At 47.5% G+C, this 24,576-nt stretch overlaps 1 protein-coding gene and 1 non-coding gene across 4 annotated transcripts in view; one reads left to right on the top strand and one right to left on the bottom strand.

Moving 5' to 3' along the window:
* Positions 1-24,011, top strand: part of SLC22A14 (solute carrier family 22 member 14) — a 31,458-nt gene extending 7,447 nt beyond the window's left edge. The window contains exons 2-11 of one of the 3 annotated variants that reach the window (XM_010357245.2): positions 11,445-11,960; positions 12,675-12,778; positions 12,987-13,141; positions 14,369-14,537; positions 18,391-18,511; positions 18,781-18,878; positions 19,150-19,364; positions 20,996-21,149; positions 21,761-21,961; positions 23,622-24,011. In XM_010357245.2, the coding sequence (XP_010355547.2) occupies positions 11,445-11,960; positions 12,675-12,778; positions 12,987-13,141; positions 14,369-14,537; positions 18,391-18,511; positions 18,781-18,878; positions 19,150-19,364; positions 20,996-21,149; positions 21,761-21,961; positions 23,622-23,775 (1,887 nt within the window). In that variant the 3' untranslated portion in view covers positions 23,776-24,011. Of the gene's footprint in view, positions 1-11,359; positions 11,961-12,674; positions 12,779-12,986; positions 13,142-14,368; positions 14,538-18,390; positions 18,512-18,780; positions 18,879-19,149; positions 19,365-20,995; positions 21,150-21,760; positions 21,962-23,621 lie in introns of those variants that run through there. The other 2 variants (XM_030938644.1, XM_030938649.1) reach the window with 2 other exon arrangements.
* On the bottom strand, positions 9,513-9,619 carry LOC115900836. The gene has a single exon (XR_004060485.1). It is a non-coding gene; the product is annotated as a U6 spliceosomal RNA (small nuclear RNA).
* Positions 24,012-24,576: the final 565 nt, after the last annotated feature.

Here is a 24,576-nt window from a genome sequence, read left to right as displayed (position 1 = left end):
CCCTAACCCTTGTAAAATATCACTTTAGCCATCAGGGTTATCTGAGAATTTACCTACGTCTATTTTAATTTGCTTTAAGTCTGAGAGAGAAAAAGGTACATGCACTCTGGCTGGGCTGAATTCTCCTCCTTCTACTGCTTGGAGGGGGCATAATCGGGGAATATTGGCACGCTTTGGTTCATTGTTTACCCCTTTGTCTACCTCCTTTTGGACCGTTTGGGTTGAAGGGGGGTCCTTATTAGTTGGGGAAGGAGTCGGGGGGACACCAGGGTAGGAGGTAGACTCTGAGGCTTCCTGTAGGGCATAAATCACACTTTTGACATAATTGCGAGTTGTCTCTTAATGAAAAGAAAGTTTGTACATATGGCACTTCACTCCATTTGCCTTCTTTTCTGCAAAAAGGTCTAGCTGTAAGGTGGTGTTATAATTTATGCTTTCCTCAGGAGGCCAGGTTTCTCCCCCTTGAAGAGGATATTGTGGCCAGGCGGTACTGCAGAAGAATATGTTGTTTCTTTCTTAGTGTCTGAGGGTCAGATTGGTCCTAATTCTCCAGACTACATCTTACGGGCGTTTTTGCCTTGGGGGGAACGTTTCCCATCTGAAAAAAGAACAGAGGGATGTCAGCACCCCTAGTCATTTTCCGATGAGCATTAGTCCTAGAGCGTCCTCTATGGTCCTAATGTTTATTCCTTTCCAGGGTGCGTAACCACCCATGGAATTCTGCTTATCGGATTAGTTACGCTCACTGATGTAGCAGTCCTGCACCTGTTTTCCCGCCTTTCTTGACCACAAAGAAAGGGGTCTGGGCTGCTGGATTCTAGTGGTTCTTTACCAACTCGTCCAACATTGCCTTTGTGCTCAGGGGTGAGTCCTAGAGCTGGGCTGGGTTCCTATTTCATAACAACCCAGCTGCCCCATCAAGATGCATTCCCATAAACAGTTCTTATGCAAATTCGTTTCAGAGAGGGTTTAGGTAACTTTTTGAGTCAGGATTGAGATAGAGTTTTTTGATTCTGTAAGTACTTTAAGGCTTGGCTGAATGTAAACAGCTCCAATGTTTGAGCAGACCAATTATTAGGCAATTCTCCTGTCTCTGCTTCCACAAGAGTCTCCCTATCCATTACTGAATACCCATTGTGGTTTTTTCTCAATCACCTGTCCTGAAGGGAGTTCCTCCTAGGTGTGGTCGGATCTTTGTATGGTAATTAAGATTTAAATCCCCTGTTAGGAAACCTGCTGGGTTAAGGGAATTTTCAGTGGTTAATGTTAAATCACCTTTTTCTAACACAATAGCCCCATACTTTTAGATTTTTGAGTTAGTAAGCTACCTTTTTGATTTTTTGACTTAGAATAATTCTGAACTGGTGAAATGTGCTCACAATGAGGTTTCCTCTAAAAGTTACTTTTCTACTTTCTTCTGTTAGCAAGGCAGTTGCTGCTACAGACTGAATGCATTTGGGCCATCTGTGGGTTACTGGGTTAAGGATTTTTGATAGGAAGGCTACAGGTCGTCAGTGGTCTCAGTGTTTTCAGGCTACATCCTTGTTTACACTGACAACAAGGTAGTATTGGAGTGTTATAGGGTCACAGAGAAGGCCTTCAATTATCAATTATAGGTTTAAGTTTACCCTGGCTTTTAAAGGAATAGGGCACTTTTAAAGGAATAGGGCACATCATCATTATTATTATTATTATTATTATTTTTACTATTTCTATCTTTCTCTTTCTTTCTCTCTTTGACTCCCTTTTTGTCTCTCTGCCTCTTTATCCTCTCTATCTCTCTGTCTCTCCTCTCTATCTCTCTGTCTCTCCTCTCTGTCTCTCTCTCTTTCTCTCTCTCTTCTCTTAGCCATTTACAAACTTGGGGCCCTGGCAAGGGTGATGGGGAATGGGTCCCACATATAACTGCCCATGTCGAGAGCTGTACCCTTAAATCAGGAGGGACACCAGGGACAAGACTCCCTGTGTTTATAGCCTAAATACCTAAGGACGCAGTGTAGAGCTTCCTTAGATCCCTTTGGAGATACAACTTGCTAGAGGAAATGAAAGTCTGAACCATTAGTACCTAGGAGGCAGCGATGGGAGGAAGTAGATTCAGAGGTAAGGAGAATTTTGGGGCTACACTTTCAAAAAAGTCGTGGTCAGGACCCAGGAGGTATGGGTCAGAAGGAAAGGCAGGGGCGCATACATGGGCGACTGTTGAATAGAGACTTCTGGCTGTAGGACCAGGAGTTTGGGACAATAACTTTCTGCCTCTAGTCAGCCCCAGGATTCCCCAGGAAAATTTAAAGTGGAAGCTGGTTCCAGGCAGATCAATGTTCCCAACCCAGAAGGCTTGGGGGTTGTTATAAAGCCCTTCCCCAGACAGCCTCACACCTGACTCTTAAGTCTGGTGGTCATGCTAATCATTTTTAACTGGCTGACAGGTGCCCGGTATTTTCCTCCAATTCTAAGGAATGATAGGACAGAATAGCAAGTGAAAGTGGTCCAATATTACTCACCACTTTGGAGGTCCCTTTGTGGTTGCCAAAATGTTACCAGGGGGTCCTTGCTCCCAGAGCTCCCAAGATGGTGGGGGGCCACTTCCAAGATGGCAGCAAGCCTCTTGTGCTCTGACCTGGGGTTCTTGGCCTCACGGATTCCAAGGAATGGAATCTTGGGCCATGAAATGAGTGCTACAGCTCTATTAGAAGCTGTGGGTCACGGAAGAGAGCCATGGAATCCAGCGACTAGTGTTCAGTTCGATTAGGATGAATCCAAGCACTTCGCCTTGCAGGAACAATGGCAAGCCTTTAGCCCAATCCAGAGCGGCAATGGGCACCTCACTGGATCAGGAGCACAGCAGACACCCTGCCGGATCCGGAGGGGTGGAAGTCAGTGGTGGGTCTGCGACGACGACAAACAGCAGTGGTGGACGGCGAGCGAAAGCTCGACTCGAGCGATAACAAACACGGACCAGTAGAGTGTGCAGTTGCAAGATTTTATAGAGTGAAAACAGAGCTCCCATAAAATGGGAGGGGACCCAAAGGGGGTAGCTGTTGCAGGCTTGAATGCCTGGGTTTATATCCTGATCATTGTCCCTCCCGCTGTGCTCTCAGGCGATAGATGATTCTTTACCTCCTGTTTTTGCCTAATTAGCATTTTAGTGAGCTCTTTTTACCACCTGTTTGGTAGGGTGTGGGCTAAGTTGCAGCCCCGTGTTTAAGTGGGTGTGGTCACCTTCCCAGCTAGGCTTAGGGATTCTTATTTGGCCTAGAAAATCCAGCTAGTCCTGTCTCTCAATGTCCTCTTAGTCTCCTACAGTCTCGGAAAGTTCCTCAGCCTTCTTCATGCTTTAATACTTGAAAAGTACTTGGCAGTTATTTTGTAGAATGCCCCTAAATCTGTTTGGTGGTGGGTTTTTATTTTTCTTCCACTTTTAAGTTCAGGGGTACCTGTGCACATTGTTACACAGATAAATGTGTCCTGTGGTGGTTTGCTGCACGGATCAAACCAACACCCAAGTATTAAGCCCAGCATCCGTTAGCTATTCTTCCTGATGCTCTCCCTTCCCCACCCACCCTTGTTTGGTGTTTTCTTATGATTATATTAAGGCATGTATTTCCGGCAAGAATACCTCAGAAGTGCTGTTGTACCCTTAGTACATCATATGCAGGGGTGTATGATGTCATCACATCCCCTTACTGGTGATTTTAATTTTGATTACTTGGTTAAAATGGTATCTGCCAAATTTCTTCACTATGAAATTATTATTTTCCCCTTTGTAAATGATAAGTATCTTATGGTAAGATACACTTTGATACTATGTAAATATCTGTTTCTCATAACTTCATCCTCTAATTTTAATATTCATCAATGATTCTTGCCTGTAACAGTTATAACTGGTGCTTGCCAAATGGTGATTTTTGTATTTTCATCATTTTTTCTACACTTGTTACTGTGGGATTCTTCAGTAAGGAAGAGCTCTCCCTTGGATACTACTTAGTCAGTTATTTATTTATATCATTATGGACTCATATTTATTCTATGGGTTACAACCTATTACTATAATTATTTATTTTGTTGCTAAAATTGTCCCAGATTTGTCCCCTGGGGATGCCTTCAGTTTGGCTCCTGTGTTCTTTTGATGTGCCTCCATCATTTTAGGGTGCTTTCTTGCTTTCTGGCACCACAAGATATTTTATAATCATCTCCTGCTCCAACGCTGGAATCAACCATTTCTCCAACGAACCCTCATTCTTTTGTTTAGGAACCAAGATCTGAGTACTAGGTGTGCTCATTGCTACTAAGTTGTTATTTTTTCTAGGCCATCTAGTGGACAGAGCTAGAAAATAGACATGCACACTCTATCTATCTATCTATCTATCTATCTATCTATCTATCTATCTATCTATCAATCATGAGTTCATTCTGGTATCTTTGGTTCCAATCCAAACACCACAGTCTTCATTCTAGTCTTCCCTGTCTTGTGTGTGTGTGTGTGTGTGTGTGTGTGTGTGTGTGTGTGTTTGTGCATGTGTTTTAGACAGAGTCTCGCTCTGTCACCCAGGCTGGAGTACAGTGGTGCCATCTCAGCTCACTGCAACCTCCACCTCCTGGGTTCAAGCAATTCTCCTGCCTCAGCCTCTGGAGTAGCTGGGATTACAGGCAGGTGCCACCATATCCAGCTAGTTTTTGTATTTTTTAGTAGAGACGGGGTTTCACCATGTTGGCTAGGCTGGTTTTGAACTCCTGACCTCAGGTGATCCACCTGCCTTGGCCTCCAAAGTGCTGGGATTACAGGTGTGAGCCACCGTGCCCAGTTTCCCCTGTCCTTTGTTGTAACTCCTTTCTCTGACAAAAACCTAGCTCTTATTATCTACAATATAGTTACTCGTTTACTTAAATATAGTATACACATAGTTTCAGAACTGCAATTCCATTTCTGTGAAAAACAAATTCACTAACTAGGATAACAATACTTGTGTACAGTTCTTTTCATCTTTAGCTTTACAATATGTGGTCAATATGCTATTTTTCGGTTACTTAGATTAGTCCTTTCCTTCCCCATCCTCTTCAATGCAGTTATGATGTTTATTTGTATCACATTAGGTTTATTTGCTGCTGTTGGATTACTTCTTTGTACAGGTTGGTTTTAATTACCTATTTGGGGATGGGGTGTCTGTGAAGCCTTACTAAGATTCTAAAATCAGAATTACACAAAAAGCTATACTCAGAGAATGGTCCCTCCCCTCCCATCCCATCTACCCCATTCCATTCCCTCATTCTTTTCACCCATTCCCACCCACTCACCCTCAGAGATAATTAGTCTCATTAGTTTGTGACTTGTTCTCCTGTATTTTTTTCACAAATGAGTAATACATGTATATTCTTATATCCCCTTTTATTACATGAACAGCAGCTTACTAGAGATACTCGAGCATTTTGCTTTCTTCACTTACCAATATGGTCTGGAAATCATTCCATATCAATGAATAGACATTTTCCTAATTGTTTTTTACAGTTGCATAATGTCACTTTTTTATTTTTGAGATAGTCTCACCCTGTCACCCAGGCTGGAGTGCAGTGGAGCATTCATAGCTCACGGCAGCTTCAATCTCCTGGGCTCAAGCAATCCTCCTGCCTCAGCCTCCCAAAGTGCCAGGATTACAGGTGTGAGGCACCGCGCCAGTTCTTGTATTGCACTGAGTGGCTATACCACTGTTTATTCAGCCAGTCTCCTATGTATATGGATATTTATTTTTTTCCAATATTTTGCACACAATCATTGCTGCAGTGTGAATAACCTTGTACACATGTATTTTCTTACTGTTGGAAGTGTATCTCCAGGGTAAATTCCCAAAGTGGGATTGCTAAATCAAAAAGCAAGTGTCTACATAGTTTTTTAGGTGTATCAGTGGTCTGTAAGACTACTCCCAGGCTCTGCAATTCACCAGAAGCATTTATGGGCCTCAAAAGTTATTCTAGGGCTGGGTGCACTGGCTCACGCCTATAATCCCAGCATTTTGGGAGGCCAAGGTGGGAGGATCACCTAAGGTCAGGAGTTCAAGACCACCCTAGCCAATATGGTAAAACTCTATATCTACCAAAAATACAAAAATTAGCCGGGTGTGGTGGTGTGCGCCTGTTGTCCCAGCTACTTGGGAGCCTGAGGCAGGAGCATCACTTGAACCTGGGAGGTGGAGGTTGAAGGTTCACACCACTGCACTCCAGCCTGGGGAACACGGCGAGACTTCATCTCAAAAAAAAAAAAAAAAAAAAAAGTTATTATACACACTGCTACAACTTATTACAACAAATGTGCACAATGCAGGGTCAATAAAGGGAAAAGGCACAGTGGGTGGAGTCTAGAGGATACTGGGTACAATCTTCCCATCTTCTCCCAATGAAAGTACATGGGATGCCCTTACTCCCTCAACAATGAACTGCAGCAACATGTGTGAAGTCTTTTCTGCCAGGGAATCTCCCTGAGCCTAAGAGCCCAGCATTGTTATTGGGGGTTGAACATGAAGCCACACAGTGCCTTCATGACTAAAACTTCCATGACTGAAACTGCATTGCCCAATTTCAGACCCCAAGAAGGAAAGATGTTCAACATAAGGCACAAGCTATCTAGACAAGCTGGTACAATGTGGTTCAAGGTTCCAAGCATGCCAAACACTCTTTTAAAACATTTTTTTAGAGATAAGGTCTTGCACAGTGCAGCCTTAAACTCCTGGGCTCAAGCTATCAGGAGTGTCTCAACCTCCCAAGGGGCTAGGACTACAAGTGTATTCCACCATGGCTGGCTAATTTTTTGTTTGTTTGTTTCTTTAGAGATGCGGGGTGGGTCTCGCTATATTGCCTAGGCTGGTCTTGAACTCCTGGCCTCAAGCAATTCTCCCCCCTCAGCCTCCCCAAATGCTGGGATTATAGGCATGTGCCACTGCACCTGGCCCCAAACACTCTTAATGGTAGCAGAGGGAACACTCCAAAAGTTCAATTCCGGAAGCCAGCCAAAGACTAATCACTCAAGTAGTCCTTTCTTAACATGTGCAAGACGTAAACAAATCAGGGTGTCTGGGTTAATTCGTTCTTTAATAACAGGTATTGCCGAATTGTCCTTCAGAAAGGTTGTGCTGGTTTGCATTCCCATCAGCAATGTACGAAAGAGCTTGTTTCCCCACAGCCTCATCAACAAAATGTGCCCATGTGATAGGTGAGAAATGTTATCACAGTATTGCTGTAATTAGCATTTCCGCAAATTTTGAGTGAGTTTGAAGAATTTTTTATTGAATGGAATACTTTTACAAATTATATTTTCTAATTGTTTTGGGAGAAATGCAACTGACTTTTATGTATTCACATTATACGCAGCTACCTTGCTAAGCTCTCCTATTGTTTCTAATTCTCTGTAGATTCTTTGGGGTTTTATTTTCTTTTCAATCTTTACGCCTTTAATTTCTCTTTCTTATCTCATTGCACTGGCTAGGGCCACCAGTGTAATGTCAAATAAGTAATTGTGAGCATCTTTGTCTTCCCTCTGATTTTAAAAGGGATACTTTTAATGTTTTATTTTCAGGATTTTTTTGTTGTTGTTGGGGGGAGAGATAGTTTTTTTTGTTGTTATTAAATCAAATAATTTCTCACTTTTCTTAGGATTTTTCTTTAAAAATCACAAATTGTTGAATTTTATCAAATGCATTTTCTGCATCTATAAACATGATTATATGGTTTTCTCCATTGATCTGTTAAGTATTGATTTATTACTTGTATAAATATAAGTATTTATATATTATCTAGGCGAGGCGCAGTGGCTCAGGAGGCTGTAATCCCAGCACTTTGGGAGGCCAGGGCGGGCGGATCATCTCGAGGTCTCGACCAACCTGGCCAACATGGTGAAACCCTGTCTCTACTAAAAAATACAAAAATTAGCCAGGCATGGTGGCACATACCTGTAATCCCAGCTACTCGGGAGGCTGAGGCAGGAGAATTGCTTGAACCCAGGAGACGGAGGTTGCAGTGAGCTGACATGATGCCACTGCACTCCAGCCTGGGCAACAAGAGTGAGACTCTGTTTCAAAAAAAAGTATACATATATGTATATGTATATATACATATTTATATTTTCTAATAGTAAAACCATCTTTGCATTTCTGTTTAAAACTGTTTTTAACTGGCCGTGCATGGTGGCAGATTCCCAAGACAGGCAGATTGTTTGAGCTCAGGAGTTCCAGACCAACCTGGGCAACATAACAAGACCTCATCTCTACAAAAAATATAGAAATTAGCTGAGTGTGGTGGGTGCACCTGTAGTCTCAGCTATTCAAGGAGGCTGAGGTGGGAAGATTGCTTGTGCCTGGGAGGTCAAGGCTGCTGTGAGCCGAGATTGTGCCACCGCATCCTAGCCTAGGTGACCAAGTGAGACACTGTCTCAAAGATAAAATAAAACTGTATTTACTGTGATATATTTTCTCTTAATGCACTATTAAATTTGATTTACTAACATTGTATTTAGAGTTTTTTGCATCCATTTTTATGAATGAAACATATCTGTCATTTCCTTTTTGTACTGTAATTTTCTAGTTGTGCTATCAAAGTTAAAAATCTTTGGGAGTATGTATCTTTGCCTATTCCCTGAAAAAAAATTAAATAAATTGGACTTCCTTTGTTGGAAGATTTTTTACTTCTACTTTAATTTAGTCATTATAGAACTTTTAAGACTTTCTATTTATTCTTAAATCTGTTTTGAGTAATTTTGTTTTAGAAATTTAATTCACCTAAGTTTTTAAATTCATTGGCATAAAGTTGATGTTCATATCCAATTATATTTTCAGTCTTGCTATATCTGTATATTCCTTTATGCATATCTAAAAGACTTATTTGTATCTTCTGTCTTTTTTATTTTATTTTTTTGCATAATTTCACTAAAGGTTTGTCTATCTTATTAATCTATTCAAGGAACTGATTTTGAACTTTGTTGATTCTTTTTCTTATACTTTTGTTTCTAGTTCCTTTATTTTTGTCTTAACTTTATTACCTTCTTCCTTTACTTTCTTTAGATTTATTCTTTTGTGTTTTTTCCCACTTATGACGGTTGTTTAGTTGATTAATTTTCAGTCTTTCTGATTTTCTATTATAAAGCACTTAAAGCTATAAAGTTCCTACAAGTACCACTTTTTATACCACCCATAAGTTTTGATATGTTGTGGTTCTTACTATCATTCATTTATAAATCTTTTTAAACTCCCACCATGATTTCTTCTTTAACTTTTTAACTTAAAAACATATGGAGCTATCACTATCTCTATCATCTCTATATCTGTCTTCATTCCATCCTCATGGGTTAGAAGACTCAATATTTTTCTTAAGATATAAATTCTTCTCTACTATCAATTCAATACAATCTCAATGATTATATTTATTTAATGCAATCAATATTTGAATTTGCTTACATTTTTCCCATTTTTCCCATTCATTATTGCATCTCCGGCTGTCCTCCAGAGATCATTTTCCTTCTAGTCTTTATTTATTTAAATATGGAACAGTTTACAAATTTGTGTGTCATCCTTGTGCAGAGGTCATGCTAATCTTCTCTACGTCGTTCCAATTTTAGTATATGTGCTGCCAAAGCCAGCACCCTTTGTATCTTTTAAACGTTCAATCAAATCAGGTCTCTCGCTGTGTGTTCTCTCAATTTCTGATTATCTCTATAATTATATTTATTTTACCCTAGTTCTTGACAGACAGTTTTGCTGGGTATACAATTCTATGTGATATATAATTTTCCATCCACATTTTGAAAATATTCTTCACTCTCCTGGTTTCCTTGTTGCTTAACTTTGATCTTCTTTTTTTCTTTTTTTGAGACAGGATCTCTCTCTGTTACCCAGGCTGGAGTGCGGTGGCGTGATCATGGCTCACTGCAGCCTCAACCTCCCAGCCTCCTGAGTAGCTGCGACTACAGGCACATGCCACCAAGCCTGGCTAATTTTTTTTTGTATATTCTTGTAGAGACGGGGTTTCACTGTATTGTCTAGGCTGGTCTTGAACCCCTGGGCTCAAGTGATCTACGCGCCTGCGCCTGCTTCTAACAGGAGACTGCTGAGGCTGTTCATTAGTCAGTGGCCTGTCTTCTCTCCAGCTGATTTTCAAGATCTTTTCTTTGTCATTGGTGCCCTGCAGCTTCACGGCAATGTGTCTAGCCATGGTTTTCTTTTTTATTTATCTTCCCTGAGATAAGTTGCGTTTCCTGGATCTAAGAATTTGTTTTAAAAGTTTTAGAAAACGTATTGTTTTTATTTCATCTCCATTTTTCCTTGTGGAGTTCCAATTTGATACATGTTAAATCTTCTATCTACCAAGTCTCTTTACCTCTCTCTCACATTTCAGCAGTTTATTCCAGTTCACTGATTCTTTGTGTCAAATCTGTTTAACGTTTCTCTTAGTGTTTTTATCTCAACATCAATTTGTCATTCAATAAGCTTTCATTTTTGAAAGTTCCTAATCTTCCTTCCAAAAGTGTCTGCTTTTTCCTGATTGTTGTTGTAAGTTCATTTTTGTAATTACAACCTTTAAATCCTTAAAAAGTTCATGCAATAGCTGTTCTAAATTTTGTATCTGACAGTTTCAACATCTGCAGTCTAAAAGTCTGTGGTTGCTGGGTTCTGTTGACTCTTAGAGTGGCTTGTCTTCTCAAGCTGTCATCTCTTTGCTTGATGTACATCCGTGAGAGTCTTGCAGAGTCAACTTGAAGAAATTTTCCTTCAGAGAAGGCTTGCTTCTGCCTCTGCTCTGAGCCAAGGGGTGCCCCGCACCAGGAACTGTTACCCCTTCTGAGAGTTTTGGCTCAAAACAGAGTTTTAAGCTTAGTTTCCTCTCCTCGCTGCTGTTGCAAGGTAATATGCTCACAGTCAGTACTGCTCACCTTCCTCCTTCCGCCCACCTGTCTTTCCAGTTTGGCTCCATGCTGCACCACCTCACCACTGCCCCAGCCTTGGCGCCCCATCTCTGTGGCCCAGGCTTCCAGCCCCCACCTCGGGCCCAGCTCCTGGCCACTGCCGATGCAGATCTTTGTTTCATTTGGAAGAAAAGGTCCCTAGAGACCTCTCCTACCTTTTGCCAGACCATTGGTGTCTCAGTGTGTGTGTAAACAAGAAGTCTGAGTTACAGGGAAGTTGTAGGAGAGTTCCTCAGAATTAGTCAGACCTTCATGACAACAGAAGCACAGCATTTTCTAAAACATTAAAAATCTTAATTACACTAAAACTCCAGGATGGTTGGGCCAGTGGGGAATAAATCATGTTAACTAAGAAAGCAAGGGAGGGAGCTACTGAGAATATCAAGGTTGGAATCCATATTGCTTCCAGCCAGAGGCCAGTTCCTGGTCGGTGGCTCCCATGCTGGTCTCCGATGTTCAGGAAGTGGTGTCAGCAGAGACTGAGCTGCACCCTTTCTTTGGACAGATGGCAGGAGAAGAGAACTTCAAGGAAGAGCTCAGATCCCAGGATGCTTCCAGGAACTTGAACCAGCATGAGGCAGCAGGGCATCCACATTCCTGGTCTCTGGAGATGCTGTTACACAGATTGAGGGCTGACCACACCAAGCAGGATGACAAGTTTGCCAACCTCCTGGATGCGGTGGGGGAGTTTGGCACATTCCAGCAGAGGCTAGTGGCCCTCACCTTTATCCCCAGCATCATGTCAGCCTTCTTCATGTTTGCTGACTACTTCGTGTTCACAGCCCAAAAGCCCTATTGCAACACCAGCTGGATCCTGGCAGTGGGCCCCAACCTGTCTGAAGCTGAGCAGCTGAATCTGACCATACCCCGAGCACCCAACGGCAGTTTCCTGATGTGCCTCATGTACCTTCCTGTGCCTTGGAATCTGGATTCTATCATCCACTTTGGCCTCAACGACACAGACAAATGCCGAGATGGGTGGATCTATCCTGACGCTAAGAAGAGATCGCTGATCAATGAGGTATGTCGTGTCATGGGTTGTCTGTAATTACCCTACAGGCTCAGAGTTGTGCCTCCCACCCTCACTGAACAGGTGGGGAAACCGAGGCTCAGAGATGGGAAGCCATTGGCCTGAAGTCACCCTGCAGAGGCAGGGCCTGGGCAGAAAATTAGGATTCCTGCTGCCCAGTGCTGGCCCTGCCTATCTGTAGAGTAAATTTGGGGTAGAGATGGGTGCTGCATGGCAAGATTTCCTTCCATCTGTCCAAGAAATCGCTCCTGTAGTTGTGGCTCTGACCTTAGAACTCACAAAACGTGGGGCTCGGGGAAAGAAGCAGCTTTGATCAGGCATCTGTACGGGGGTTCCCAACCCGAGCTGCAATCTAGGCCCTTTACAACACAGACCACACTAGCATGAATCTGCAGGATGGGCCTGGCATCTGCCTTTGGGAAAGAGTCTGCACTGATTCCTACCTTTGCTCAGTTACCACCTGTCCCCCACACACATCTTGGCCTGTGCCTCTTGTCAATCTCTCCAGGCTCAGCTCTCAGGGTGGAGCAGGTGCCGGAGGGGTTGCAGAGGTAACAGAGCAGAGGCAACAGCTGAGGTACGCTGCACACAGTTACCTGCCCCTACCCCAGGTCTCCTTGGCCTATAGGTTCCACCCTGGGATGAGGCTCAGTCTCCGGACCCAAAGGTGGGCGCCCGTGACCAATCCCTGTGTCTGACCCACAGTTTGACTTGGTATGTGGCGCGGAGACAAAGAAGGACACTGCACATATCATGTTCATGGCAGGACCCCTGATAGGCTCTCTCATCTTCGGGCTCATAACTGACAAGTGAGTCCCCAGGAGTTTCTGCTGGCCCTCAAGCCATCCCACCTCCTCCTCATGGGCATTCAGGGTTGGAGTGTGTCAGGCTGAGGGAGGTGAGGATTGGGGTTCTCCAGGGACCCATAGATGGCTCAGGGCCTGGCCCAGGTATATCAGGCTGGGGCCAGCCAGCGAGATCCCAGCACTTGGTGCAGCCTCCCTTTGACTCCTGTAGGATAGGCCGCTACCCTGCCATCCTGCTGTCACTGCTGGGGCTGATCATCTTCGGCTTTGGGACAGCCTTCGTGAACAGCTTTCACCTGTATTTGTTATTTCGCTTTGGCATCTCACAGTCAGTGGTGGGCTACGCCATCAGCAGCATTTCTCTGGGTGAGACTGGGCCTCAATGGGGCAGGGTGGGGTGGCACAGGGACATGGTGGCATAGGCGGGTGACAAGGGGAAGTAGTGGCAGGGGGCGTGATGTCATAGCCAGATGGCAAGGGGGCGTGGCATGGCTGCAAGAGGGCGTTGCAGGTGTGTGGTGGCGTGAGCACCTGCTGGGAGCCCACAGGACACAGAGTCAGGGGCCTAATTGGACAGGCAGAAGTGGAAGGGATCTCCATTCCTGGCTGCCCGGAGATGCCAGAGAATCAGTACCCTGACTGCTCTTCCACCTTCATCTCCTTCCTAACTCCCTCATACCCCACACCTTCCACTGCACACTCCTTGCGTACCCCCAAGCCCCATGAGTTACATTTATTGAGCCCTTAAGAAAGGCCATGCAGAAAAAAAAAAAGAGGAAGAAGAAGAAGGAGGAGGAGGAGGAGGAAAGAAGAAAGAAGAAGAAAAGAAAAAAGGAGCAGGAGGAGGAGGAGAGGAGGAGGAGGAAGAGAAGAAGAAAGAGAAGGAGAAGAAGAAGAAAGAACCAGGTAGCTGCTAAGAAGAAGAGCCAGGCATCTGCTAAGCCCTTTATATGCATTGCCTCATTTCCTCCTGATGCGACTCTCTTCAGCAGGCAGTATTCTATTACTCCTTCAGCTGAGGAGGACTCTTGAGCCTCAGGGAAGTTAACCAACTCACACAGGGTCACACAGCAACTAAGTGAAGAAGCTGGGACTTCAACCCAGGCCTGTGAGATACTAAAGCACCCAGTGCAGTCTTATAGCTGCAGCTGCCTAGTTGCTCGGGGTTTCCTGGCAGGAGAACCTCTTCTCATTGGGATCCTTAGGCCTAGGTGGCCAAAGCACGAATACACTCAGAACAAAGACAAGGACAGTGGTTCCTTGCCTGACCATGTGTCGGGCCACGTGTCTGGTATTGTGTCTTTTCTATGAGAGGCACATGGTCAGACAGGGGGTGTGCAGAGGGAGCAGCCAGGTGGAGTGGGAAGGAAGCTGTGTGTATGATTAGGAGACAAGGGTGTGCCCTGGTGGGAACAGAAGTGCTCTACCAGGCTCTGAGGGGCTGTCTCTGGACCCAGTGCAGAGACAAGCAGAAGAAGCTTTGCCTGATCTCAACTGTCCAGAGGAGGTGGGGATACCCAGGAAGGCTGAATGCAAGGGCAGCCCTGGGGACCCTGAAGTGACTATGGTTTTGTCCTCTTGGCTTCTGCACAGCCACTGAGTGGTTAGTGGGCGAGCACCGGGCCCATGCCATTATCCTGGAACACTGCTTTTTCGCTGTTGGGGCCATGTTGCTGACGGGGATCGCCTACAGTCTTCCCCACTGGCGGCTGCTGTTTCTGGTGGGTGGGGTACTTGCGGTCCCCCTCATCTCCTATATCTGGTGAGCAAGCGAGTACAGGGCATGTACAGGTCTGGGTCTGATGGGCTGGATGTCGATGAGAGTGGAGGGTCCTTGAAACTGTGGGAATGGGTGGGATTTCCCCTGGGAGAAAGTGCCTGTGGATGGGATGAGATAGGAAGGCACCAAGGGCAGAGCCTCTGAACCTCAGCATTAATCTCCTCCCTGACCCAGAGAAGACCCTAAAGAGATGTCAGACAGGTGGTCAGAAAACCGGGAGGAAGAGTGTTGAAGACCAAGGGTTTAAGGACAAGGGAAGGGTCAGTGTTGAAGGCAAGAGGAGTGAGGCTGGGAAAGGGTCTGCCAGCCTTGGTGACCTTCTTGAGGTAGCTTCACTGCAGTGGCAGAGGGTTAAGGAGTGACTAGGAGCAGAAGAAATTCAGCCAGGAGAGACTTTCATAGAAAGAGGGAGAAAGGGATGATTTACGTGGGCAACTAAGACAGAGTCAGGGAAGAGTATCAGATGTTTTGAATGTAGGGGAGTCACAGACAGGAACCTAAGAGATTGAAGCTGGGAGAGGACAACTGATGGGGCAAAAGTTGGAGGAATAAGGGTTGAGAACAAAAGTGAGATGCCACAGCTAATCTTGGGCAGGTGGGGAAAAGAGAGGGACAAAAGAGAAGGCCGAGAGGGAGGTGAGAAGAAGCTGAAAGAACCCACGTGTAAAGGGTTAGGCAGTTCTGCATGAAACAATGATCATATTTAATCTTGACATTATTACATTTAATCTTGACCCCTCTAGAAGAAGTACACTACTCCCATGTCATGGGAGCTGGGGAGGAGGGAGAACTGAGGCTTCTGAGGGTGGAAATAACTTGTCCAACATCACACAGCTAGAAAGTGGGGCACCTGGGATTTGAACTCAGGGGCTGTCTCCAAAGCCCCTGCATTTTAACTGTACCATATGTAGTAAGGATGATAAAAGATGGGGTTAACAGCATGGGAGCTGGAAGCAATGGCTCATGCCTATAATCCCAACACTTTGGGAGGCTGAGGTGGGAGGCGCGCTTGAGGCTAGGAGTTTGAGACCAGCCTGGGCAACACAGCAAGACCCTACCTCTACACAAAATTTTAAAATTAGCCAGACCTGGTGGCACACACTTGTAGTCCCAGCTACTTGGGAGGCTGAGGTGGAGGATCACTTGAGCCCAGGAGATCATGGCTGCAGTGAGTTATGATTGCATCATTGCACTCCAGCCTGGGCAGAAGAGTGAGACCCTGTTTCAAAAAAAAAAAATTCAGTCCAGTTCAATTAAAAACTTTAATCTTACATCAGATCCACAGCTTTTTCCTGGCTCCTCGCTCAGGATAGTGACCAAGGGGGATGAGGTCTGTTCTGACCTATTGTTCTTCCTCCTATCTCCTTGTTCTGATTTTCCAGGTTCTAGGCATGGGATAGGGACATCAGATAAAATAGACCAAAGACTGACATGGCAGGGGCTATTATAGTCTCTCAGGGTCCTCTGTAGGGTAGATATTCAAATGCCATCACTCTTGGGTCCATTCGTGGGTCTTCTGAGCACTGGAATTTCCTAATGCGCCCAGTGCTCTGTTTGTGACCTCCCTCAGCTCCTGTCCCTGGCAGTTCACCCCACAGCCTCTTTGTGTAGGGGTCTCCTCATCCTAGCACATGGGGTGCCTTTAAGACAGCAGGGTCCACTTGGCCAAAAAACCCCACTGTTCCCCAGCCTCCACCCTGTTGTGGTGGGCTGCTCCATTCAACCTCCTGCCTTCATTATACCCAGATGAGAGATGGGCATCATTCTCTGGGTTTATGTAGGCCCTCAAACTCCAGGTGACACATATTAACTCTCCTATAATCTCTCTCACTGTCTGGAATACCAGCGCAAGCCCCCATGTTTCTGAATTAGCAAGTTCCAGCCAGAGTGGGATGGTAGATGTCCTTTTTAAAAGGCAGTCCCCTCATCTATCTAAGGAGTTCTCTTGAACTCCCCTTTGCCTAGCTTGAGTAGATGAGAGCTGTATGGGGAGTGAGGAGGAGAGATTCAAGACCCTGTCCCTTCCATGAACTGGATTTCCAGCCTCTATTGGTAGGCTGTTAGCAATGAGCACCAATGTGCTATGGGTGCTCAAGGTCCCTCTTTTGACATAGTTAGGTCCCCTAGGCTTTGGCACTCTGGGCCTGTGATAGGAGGGGCAGTACCAATGATCTCTAATGTATCTTTGGGGTTATTCTTTTAGTGTCTTCATGGATAGTTCTGCTGATTTGTACTAGCCTCCTTTTCAAGCAGTAGCTTGGCCACATCCTTGGTGTTTTCTCCCAAACACACTTTGTCATTCATGGAAAATGAATAAACAACATGGCTAACATGAGCATTTGACAAATCTTTAAGTTCTGCTACCCTTTTAATTATAAATTCTAATTTGTTTCTCTCTTCTTACATTTTACTGTAAGTAGTCAAGAGAAGCCATACCACACCCTCAGCACTTTGCTTAGAGACTTCTTCCACCAAATGTCCTATTTCATCACTTACGAGTTCCTTCTTTCACAAACACTAGGGCATGAATACAGTTCAGCCAAGTTCTTTGCCATTTTGTAGCAAGGATTGCCATTTCTCCAGTTTCTACTAGTTCTTCATTTGCATCTGAGACCTCATCAGAAAGTCTTTATTGTCCATATTTATGTCAACATTCCGTTCATGACCTCTTCAGTGCATTTGTTACATCTCTCCCATTGTGTCCTCCCTCCCATTCTCTTTGTCCTTGAGAGTTGGTATCCTTTTTTTATTCCTGTTTTTTCAGTGGACATGAGGCCAATCCCCCATCTTTTTGAAGAAGTCTCAGTTTAATGACTTTCTTTAGGAGAGTTTGACAGCCTTAGAGTGGAAAATGATGACTGCTGAACCCTGGTGGGAGAGAGGAGGAGCAGGGCAGGTATAAGAAATGAAGTTGTCTCTAGTGTCTTGAGTGTGTGTTTATGGCAACCAGCCAGAATCGTGGTCAGGGAGGGAGTGGTGGTGTAAGAAATCAGCAGGCATAGTTTTATCAAAAAGTTATACCACCTTAGGGGACTGAGGCTGTACCAGTCCCAAGTACATAGCTCTGCCTCTGTGTTCTTGGGCAAGCCTCTACTCCTCGAGCCTGAGAGTAAAATGGGGATAATCACACTAGGTCCAGGTTTGGATGAAGATTAAACAAGACTATATATACAAGGGCACCGAGCACCATTATTTTTCACACATAAGTGCTTTTTATGCCAATCTGTGTGGATTCTGACAGCCTGAGAGGATGGGAAAAAACAGAGAGGACTTATTCTGAGGTCAAAGGCAATAGAGATGTGGCTGGGGAGAGATGGGACAGAGTAGAGACCTTCACTCACCCCTCCATTCACCCAGGCAGAGTGCTGCGCACTGGGGTCAGACCCAGGGTCCTGCCCCCTCACACTCCTCAGGCTGTTGGGGAGACAGGGAACAGGAGAAATCCCAACTAAAAGCATGGGAGCTCTACAGGAGGCTGTGGCATGGAGATCGGAGCCCTCAGCGTGCCTGAGCAGATAGGGATGGCCCCCCTAGATAGAAAAGGAGAGAACTCTCAGTGATAACCGAGGGCAAATCAAGGAGGCTGGAGACAGAGGCAGCCAGTGGTCAGGGTGTCACTTAGCAGCAGTGGAGGCCATGTGAGGCTTAGACAGGGGAAGGCCTGACTGCCGGGGAGGAGCAGAGGGCAGCTCAAGGTCAGTGGTGGCCTTCAAGGCCCCGACATCTGAATCACCTCATGCTGGCACAGGATGGCCACAGATGAGGCCACGAGAGGGCCAGCAGGGGTCTCTGGGCATCATAGAACAATGAGATAAGAGAGGGACTGGCCACACAGGATTCTCCCAGAGTCCCCACGGTGGCTGATGATGAAAGGGAAGGTGAAGGAGGCCAAGCAGATGCTGTGCTACGCTGCAAGTGTGAACAAGAAGACCATTCCTTCAAATCTGCTGGACGAGGTAAAGGGCTTCCAGCCAGGAGTGGGGCCGGAGTAGTGGGCTGTGGAAGGGCCCCTTCCCTCCTCATCCCTTCAGGTGGGACATTGGTCCAGAGGGTGCCCCCAGTCCTCTTCTTAAGGACAATGGTGACAGCAAAATTGAACCCTGCCAGGGAAGGCCAGACAGCCAGCTGGCACTTTCAGGGACAGGCAGGCCTTGTGGGTGCTGTGGGGCTGGGGAGCAAGCTGGGGTCTTGGCTCTGCCTCTGACTGGTTCTGCTTGTTCTGTAGGTGCAGCTGCCCAGAAAGAAGGTGACTCAGGCCTCTGTCCTGGACTTCTGTAAGAATAGGCAGCTCTGCAAGGTGATCTTGGTGATGAGCTGCGTGTGGTGAGTATCCAGGGCTCGCTGGCAGGGACTGCAAACAGGTGCGCAGGCTGGAAACTTTAGGGAGAGGATGGGAATGGTCAGGCTGCAAGGGAGGCAGCCCAAGGACACAGATCACAGGTCTCTGTGCTTACTTCTCTCCTCTGTTCCTACCCTGACCCTTGCTGCTCTGCCTCTGTCTTTATTCCTGGCTCTGTGTGTGTGTGTGTGTGTGTGTGTGTGTGTGTGTGTGTGTGCATGTATGCACGCGCACGTGCCTCCTGGCTTCATCCAGGTTTACCGTCAGTTACACCTATTTTACGTTGAGCCTGAGAATGAGAGAGCTGGGCGTGAGCGTCCACTTCAGACATGTGGTCCCCAGCATCATGGAGGTGTCTGCCCGGCTGTGCTGCATCTTTCTTCTCCAGCAGATTGGGAGGAAGTGGAGCCTGGCTGTGACTCTCCTCCAAACCATCATCTGGTGCTTGCTTCTCCTTTTCCTCTCTGAAGGTACAGCTCATCCTTCCCCTGTGGGTTGCCCACAGCCTTCCTGCTTTTCAAAACCCCTCCCCACTGCCACCTGCCCTGGCTGGCCACCTAGACACCCTGGGAATCAGCCTCCTGCACCTATAGCCCACCCACCCCACAGAGGCCCCAGCACCTCCAATCCCTGGAGCACTGCCCTTCCTGGGTGGGGTCTCCCAGACAGGGCACCCACACTCTCTCAGAGACCTGAGGAAGGAGGGTGTACTTTCCAGAGGACAGCAGGCAGCAGCCTTCTTCCACCAGATTCCAATCCACCTTAGAAGTAGGTCTAATGGTTACATGTGAATAGATGATGGCAAAAATATTCCTTCAACTGCTGCCCGGACCCATCTGTCATCTGTAGCCCCTTTGACTGGGAAATGCCTGTTGTTCTCTGTAGCTTCACCAGGAATAACCTGCCCACTGAAAACTGAGTGTAATGTGGGGCTCAGCACTCAGGAACAGCTTTTGTATGGAGGCCCCTCCTTTCCAGAGGGGCTGAGTGCTGCGTTCCTGCGGGCTCAGCACTAGAAAAGGAAACAGGAAGGGCTGGTGTTATCTTCAGAATCTCAAAGAGCCCTAAACAGTGGATACGCCACAGGTCCTAGAGCTGGAGCGATCTGTGCAGCACACTCGCTTAGAATGACTGCCTGCGGAGCCTTTTCACAGTCCAGCAAGGGCAGCGGAGGCTAGATCCAGGCCTGCTGGAAGGGTTCCCTCCCTTTCTCCAGGGCTGGAATTGTGTGTGTCTGGATTAGGACCTTTCCACTCCCAGATGCTGGCAGTGTAGATTGGGTAACACAAAATGTGGAAACAAATTTATTATTGAACGTTTATTGCCTCGTGGTTTTTAAAAACGCGGGTCTACGCTGAGTCAAGCAGAAATATGTAAACTCGGAAGTGTGAGATAAACTAGGAATGGACTCCCCAGTAGATCAAACTGGATCTCTGATTTCATCCCAGAGACAAGAAAAGCCAGGACTGGAATGGGAGTGAGGCTGGGGCAGGGTCCTGCAGAGGCTGCCAGGCAGGCAGGCAGGAGCTGAAGCCCCCAGCTTCACCAGGTCTGAGGAATGGGCTTTCTCCGGTTTCCCCTTCATTGTGCCTGTCTAGCTGGCCAGAAAACATCCTGGAATGTTTGGGACCTATCCCAGCCATTCAGGCCCCAGGAACCAAACACCCCCTTACTCTGACCACCTTGCAGAGCCCTGGTGGTACAGCCCTGAGCAGGGGTTCCAACCCAGAGGACACAGGCCTGGCCCTAAGTGGATCCCCAGTGGGGTGAGGAAGCTGCAGTTGGGTGAGGAGGTGGAGCGAAGACACAGCCTTGGAGGCGGAGATGGGGGTGTTGGGTGTAGCATGGGAGACAGTGGCCTGAGAGGCCATGGGGGTCCCAGGGGACCTCCCCACCCCTGCTGACCAACTCTGCAGGACTTCTGGACTGACCAACTCTGTCCTGCCTTCTGGACTGACTGGGCCTCTGACAGCTTGCCCCTCCTCTGATGGAATGCCTGAGCCTGCTGGCCAGCTGGGCAGGTGGTGGGGAAGGCTGTTCAGATGCCTTCTAGGAGGGGTCAAGGGAGGGCTGATGGGCGGGCCTCCTTCACCCGCCCCAGGGGAGGATGGCTTCAGACTCAGGCGGCCACGTTGTCCGGCCACAGAGCGGAAATCCATGACGATCTTGATGCTCACACTTGGAGAGTTCAGCCTGGCTGCCACTGTCACCGTGTTCTTCCTCTACACCGCTGAGCTCCTCCCCACCGTGCTCAGGTATGCGGTCTGGTGGGTGAGGGGGCCATGGCGGCATGGGCAGGGACTGACAATGACAAGATTAATGCAGCAAGTAAGACAAGCATTCACCTGGTGACAAGCACTGTGCTAAACAGTTTACATAAGTGATCTCATTTAAACACCCCACAAAATCCCCCAAATGCCATCGCTAACCCCATTTCAGATGCAAGACCAGATAGATGAAGGCACTCAATTAAGGGCAGACAGAGCAAGCAGCAGAGCTGGGATTTGGACCCAGGCAGCCTGACTCTAGCCCCTGCCTTGCACTCACTGCCTGCAAAGTGTTTGGGCCACTCGGAGGCTCAGATCCTTCCCTGAGGTTGGTGATGGGAGCACTATCTTCCTGCCTGGCTGGCATCACTGCCTGTGTCCTCTCCCTGCACTTCCATACAATGCTGCATGGTTTCTGCCTCTCCCCCTCCTCATCTCCCTTGAAGAGGCCCAGAAGAAATTATTGTCTACTTGGAATCACACAGTGAGGACGGGACAGGGTGGAGACTTGGAGGGTGTGGGGTTTCATATAGCTGCTGGCCTGGCCCAGCCTCTGAACCCGACAGACCTCTCAGAGGAGCTCTCACCTCCACTTTCAGGGCGACAGGTCTGGGGCTGGTGTTTCTGGCCTCGGCGGCTGGAGCCATCTTGTCTCTGACAATCATCAACCAGACCCCCTCCCTCCTGCCCATCTTTCTCTGCTGCATCTTAGCCATCGTGGCCTTTTCCCTCTCCTTCCTGCTACCGGAAACGCGAGATCAGCCCCTCTTCCACAGCCTGGAGCACTCCCCACAGATGAGGTAGGTGTGGGAGCCTCCTGGGCTGTGCCAGCACGGGGCCTGGCTCTGAAGCCTTGGTACAGAGAGCATGTGGGGCATTGTCCATCCCCGCTCCTCTGCCAGAGAGCCTGTGACCCGAAGGCTGCCATGTCTGCAGCAGTCTTCCTGCTCCTCTGGCTGCTGCTGCCTACCTGCTCCTACCCAGCCTCTGCCAGCTCCCATCTTGCTGCCCCTCCTGACCCGGGCTGGGCCATGTCGTCTCCTTTCCTTGCCCCTGCCTGCCTGTCTGGATGGGGGCATTGCTTTTGGGCATACCCTCCAGGGGCACTCCTCCCAGAGGCTCACTCTCCTCCCAGGGACAGAGGACTGGCTTGGAACCAACTCTGAGTACATCTCTTTTCCTGTCTGAACTCCTAGTTCCTCATGAAAAACCCAGTCTTGATGAAGGACTCTGGCCTCTTGACCCCAGCAGCCCAGGACCCCATTTGGGAACTAGGCTCCACCCAACACCTCCGTGGGCACTTCTGGCCTCTGATCTCCCAAGTGTCCCCTGGAAAAGACTTGTCATGATTGGCAGAACCATCCCTTCTGGGATTTGGGTCAATGAACATGCTCTCCCTGGACCTGAGGGGACCCGAGCAGCAGTATGGAGCAGAAGTTGCCAAGGCCCTAGAGTGTCCTCTGCTCTGTGCCACAGGAGTCACTGCCTCTGGCCTTTCTCTGCCCTCCTCCCTACCATCTTCCTCCTGCCCTCCCGCCCTGCTCTCATTCGAATCACACATCTAGGCACTGTGCCAGGGCTTGACTGTCAAAGGTCAGAGGTCAGCACTCCCCACCCTTGAGAAAGCCATAGCTTATGTGAAGACAGATAATGCAAACAGCTACTGCTAGCAGACTCTGACAGTGGGATGTACAGGATCTATAGGAACCTAACAAGGGAAGAATGTTCATTTGGGGAGTCGGGGAAAATGTCACAGTGACATCTGAGTAGAGCTTTGAAGGATGGATAGAAACTTGCCCCACCGTAGAGAGAGGAAGTTCAGCGCCGCACAGGGAGAGCAGATAGTGGTTATGGGCACAGATTCCATGTGCCGCAATCTCCTAGTGTGTGCGTGGAGAAGTTACCTCATACCTCTGAGACTCAGTTTCTTCATTTGAAAAGTGGAATGAGAACAGAGTAATAACAATAGCTAAGATGTATTGAGCATTTGCTATGTGTTAGACCCTGTTCTATACATACCTTATCTCTCTCTATCCCCAAAACAATCAAATGCAAGGTAGGTCCTATCACTATCCCCATTTTACAGATGAGAACACTGGGGCACAGAGAGGTAAGGCCATGTAGCCCAGCCATCCCCCATGGGGTTTTTTGAGAGGATTAAAGCTACATAAAGCAGCTGGCACAGGGTCTGGCATGTGGCAAGTGCTCAGTAAATGCTAGCAGTGAAGATGGTGGACCAACTTCAAAGACACAGGAAAGAGAAGGGTCTCGAGAGGGTTGGGAGCTGGAGCAGGCCTGATTCTGGAGGCTCCTGGCAAAGCTCGACTGGGGACCTGCCGGAGTGAGAAAGGTTCACCTCTTGGGAACGCAGGGTTGGGTGCTGCTGAAGGCACAAGCCGCTGCTTTTCTCAGCTTCTGGAAAGATGTGGCCCTGGACTCATCCTCTGATGGCTCTTTCAGGAATAAGGTCAAGGACATGACGACTGAGGATACGTCATCTGATGATATGTCGTCTGATGATATGTCTGAGGAAGCGGCCAAGAACGTCATTCTCAATGCCCAGATCCTGAGATTGGACCCATACCCTGTCTCCAAACCTGCCTTGGAGCAATAAAGAGGAAGCAAACATTCAGGCTCCCCAAGGGCCAGGCCCCCAGACCATCTTGGGTTGGAATTGAGTGGCCAAGTATGGGGTTGTGGATTCCAGGCCACAGATTCCAGGCCCAGTTCAGTCTGTGGGGCAGGATCAGTCCTGCTCCCGGACCAGCCCTTGACATTAAAAAAAATGGCCCCCCTTCTGCGGGAGCTCTGCTGTGATTCATTCCAATAAAGGTACAATGTTGGTCTTGAGATAGCTGGGTCAAAGTTGGCCATGCGTGGAGAATGCAGAGGCCCTTGGCCTGTAGGAGGATGGGTTAGACAGACTCCTTAGTGTCTTTGTCTAATCACTCAGGGACAGTAAGGAGCTCTCTGGATGGGGGCAGGGGAGTGGGGAGGGCAATGTCAATGAGGGCCAGAGGTGGAGCGAGGGCAAGACTGTGCCTGCACACCAACCACACCTGCTAGCCCACGCATCCGCTAGCATGGCGGGTTTCCACCTGAAGCACAGGCTGAGGACAGATTTCAAAGCTCCATTTTATGCACTAGTCAGGGCAGGGATGGAATGTAAAGGAACAATGAGAACTTCTCTCATTTGTCCCATTGTACAGGGCTTTCTTACCATCTTTTCACTGATGCTGCAAATAAGCATGGCCTCGGGAATTACCCAAATCAGTCCACATCCCTGGGGATGTTTCCTGATGGCTCCATCCTAGCTGACCTCTGGCCTCCACCACTCTGAGGATAAGCCCCCATATCCCAGCTCACATCCTAACTGCCCTGCAGGTGATTCTGCCCTTCTCAGCTGGCATGGGGG

The sequence above is a fragment of the Rhinopithecus roxellana genome, chromosome 1, assembly GCF_007565055.1.
Source record: "Rhinopithecus roxellana isolate Shanxi Qingling chromosome 1, ASM756505v1, whole genome shotgun sequence".
NCBI classification, from domain to species: domain Eukaryota; kingdom Metazoa; phylum Chordata; class Mammalia; order Primates; family Cercopithecidae; genus Rhinopithecus; species Rhinopithecus roxellana.
The sequence above is the reverse complement of the archived record's forward strand: the minus strand, read 5'-3'. Positions and strand labels throughout refer to the sequence as shown.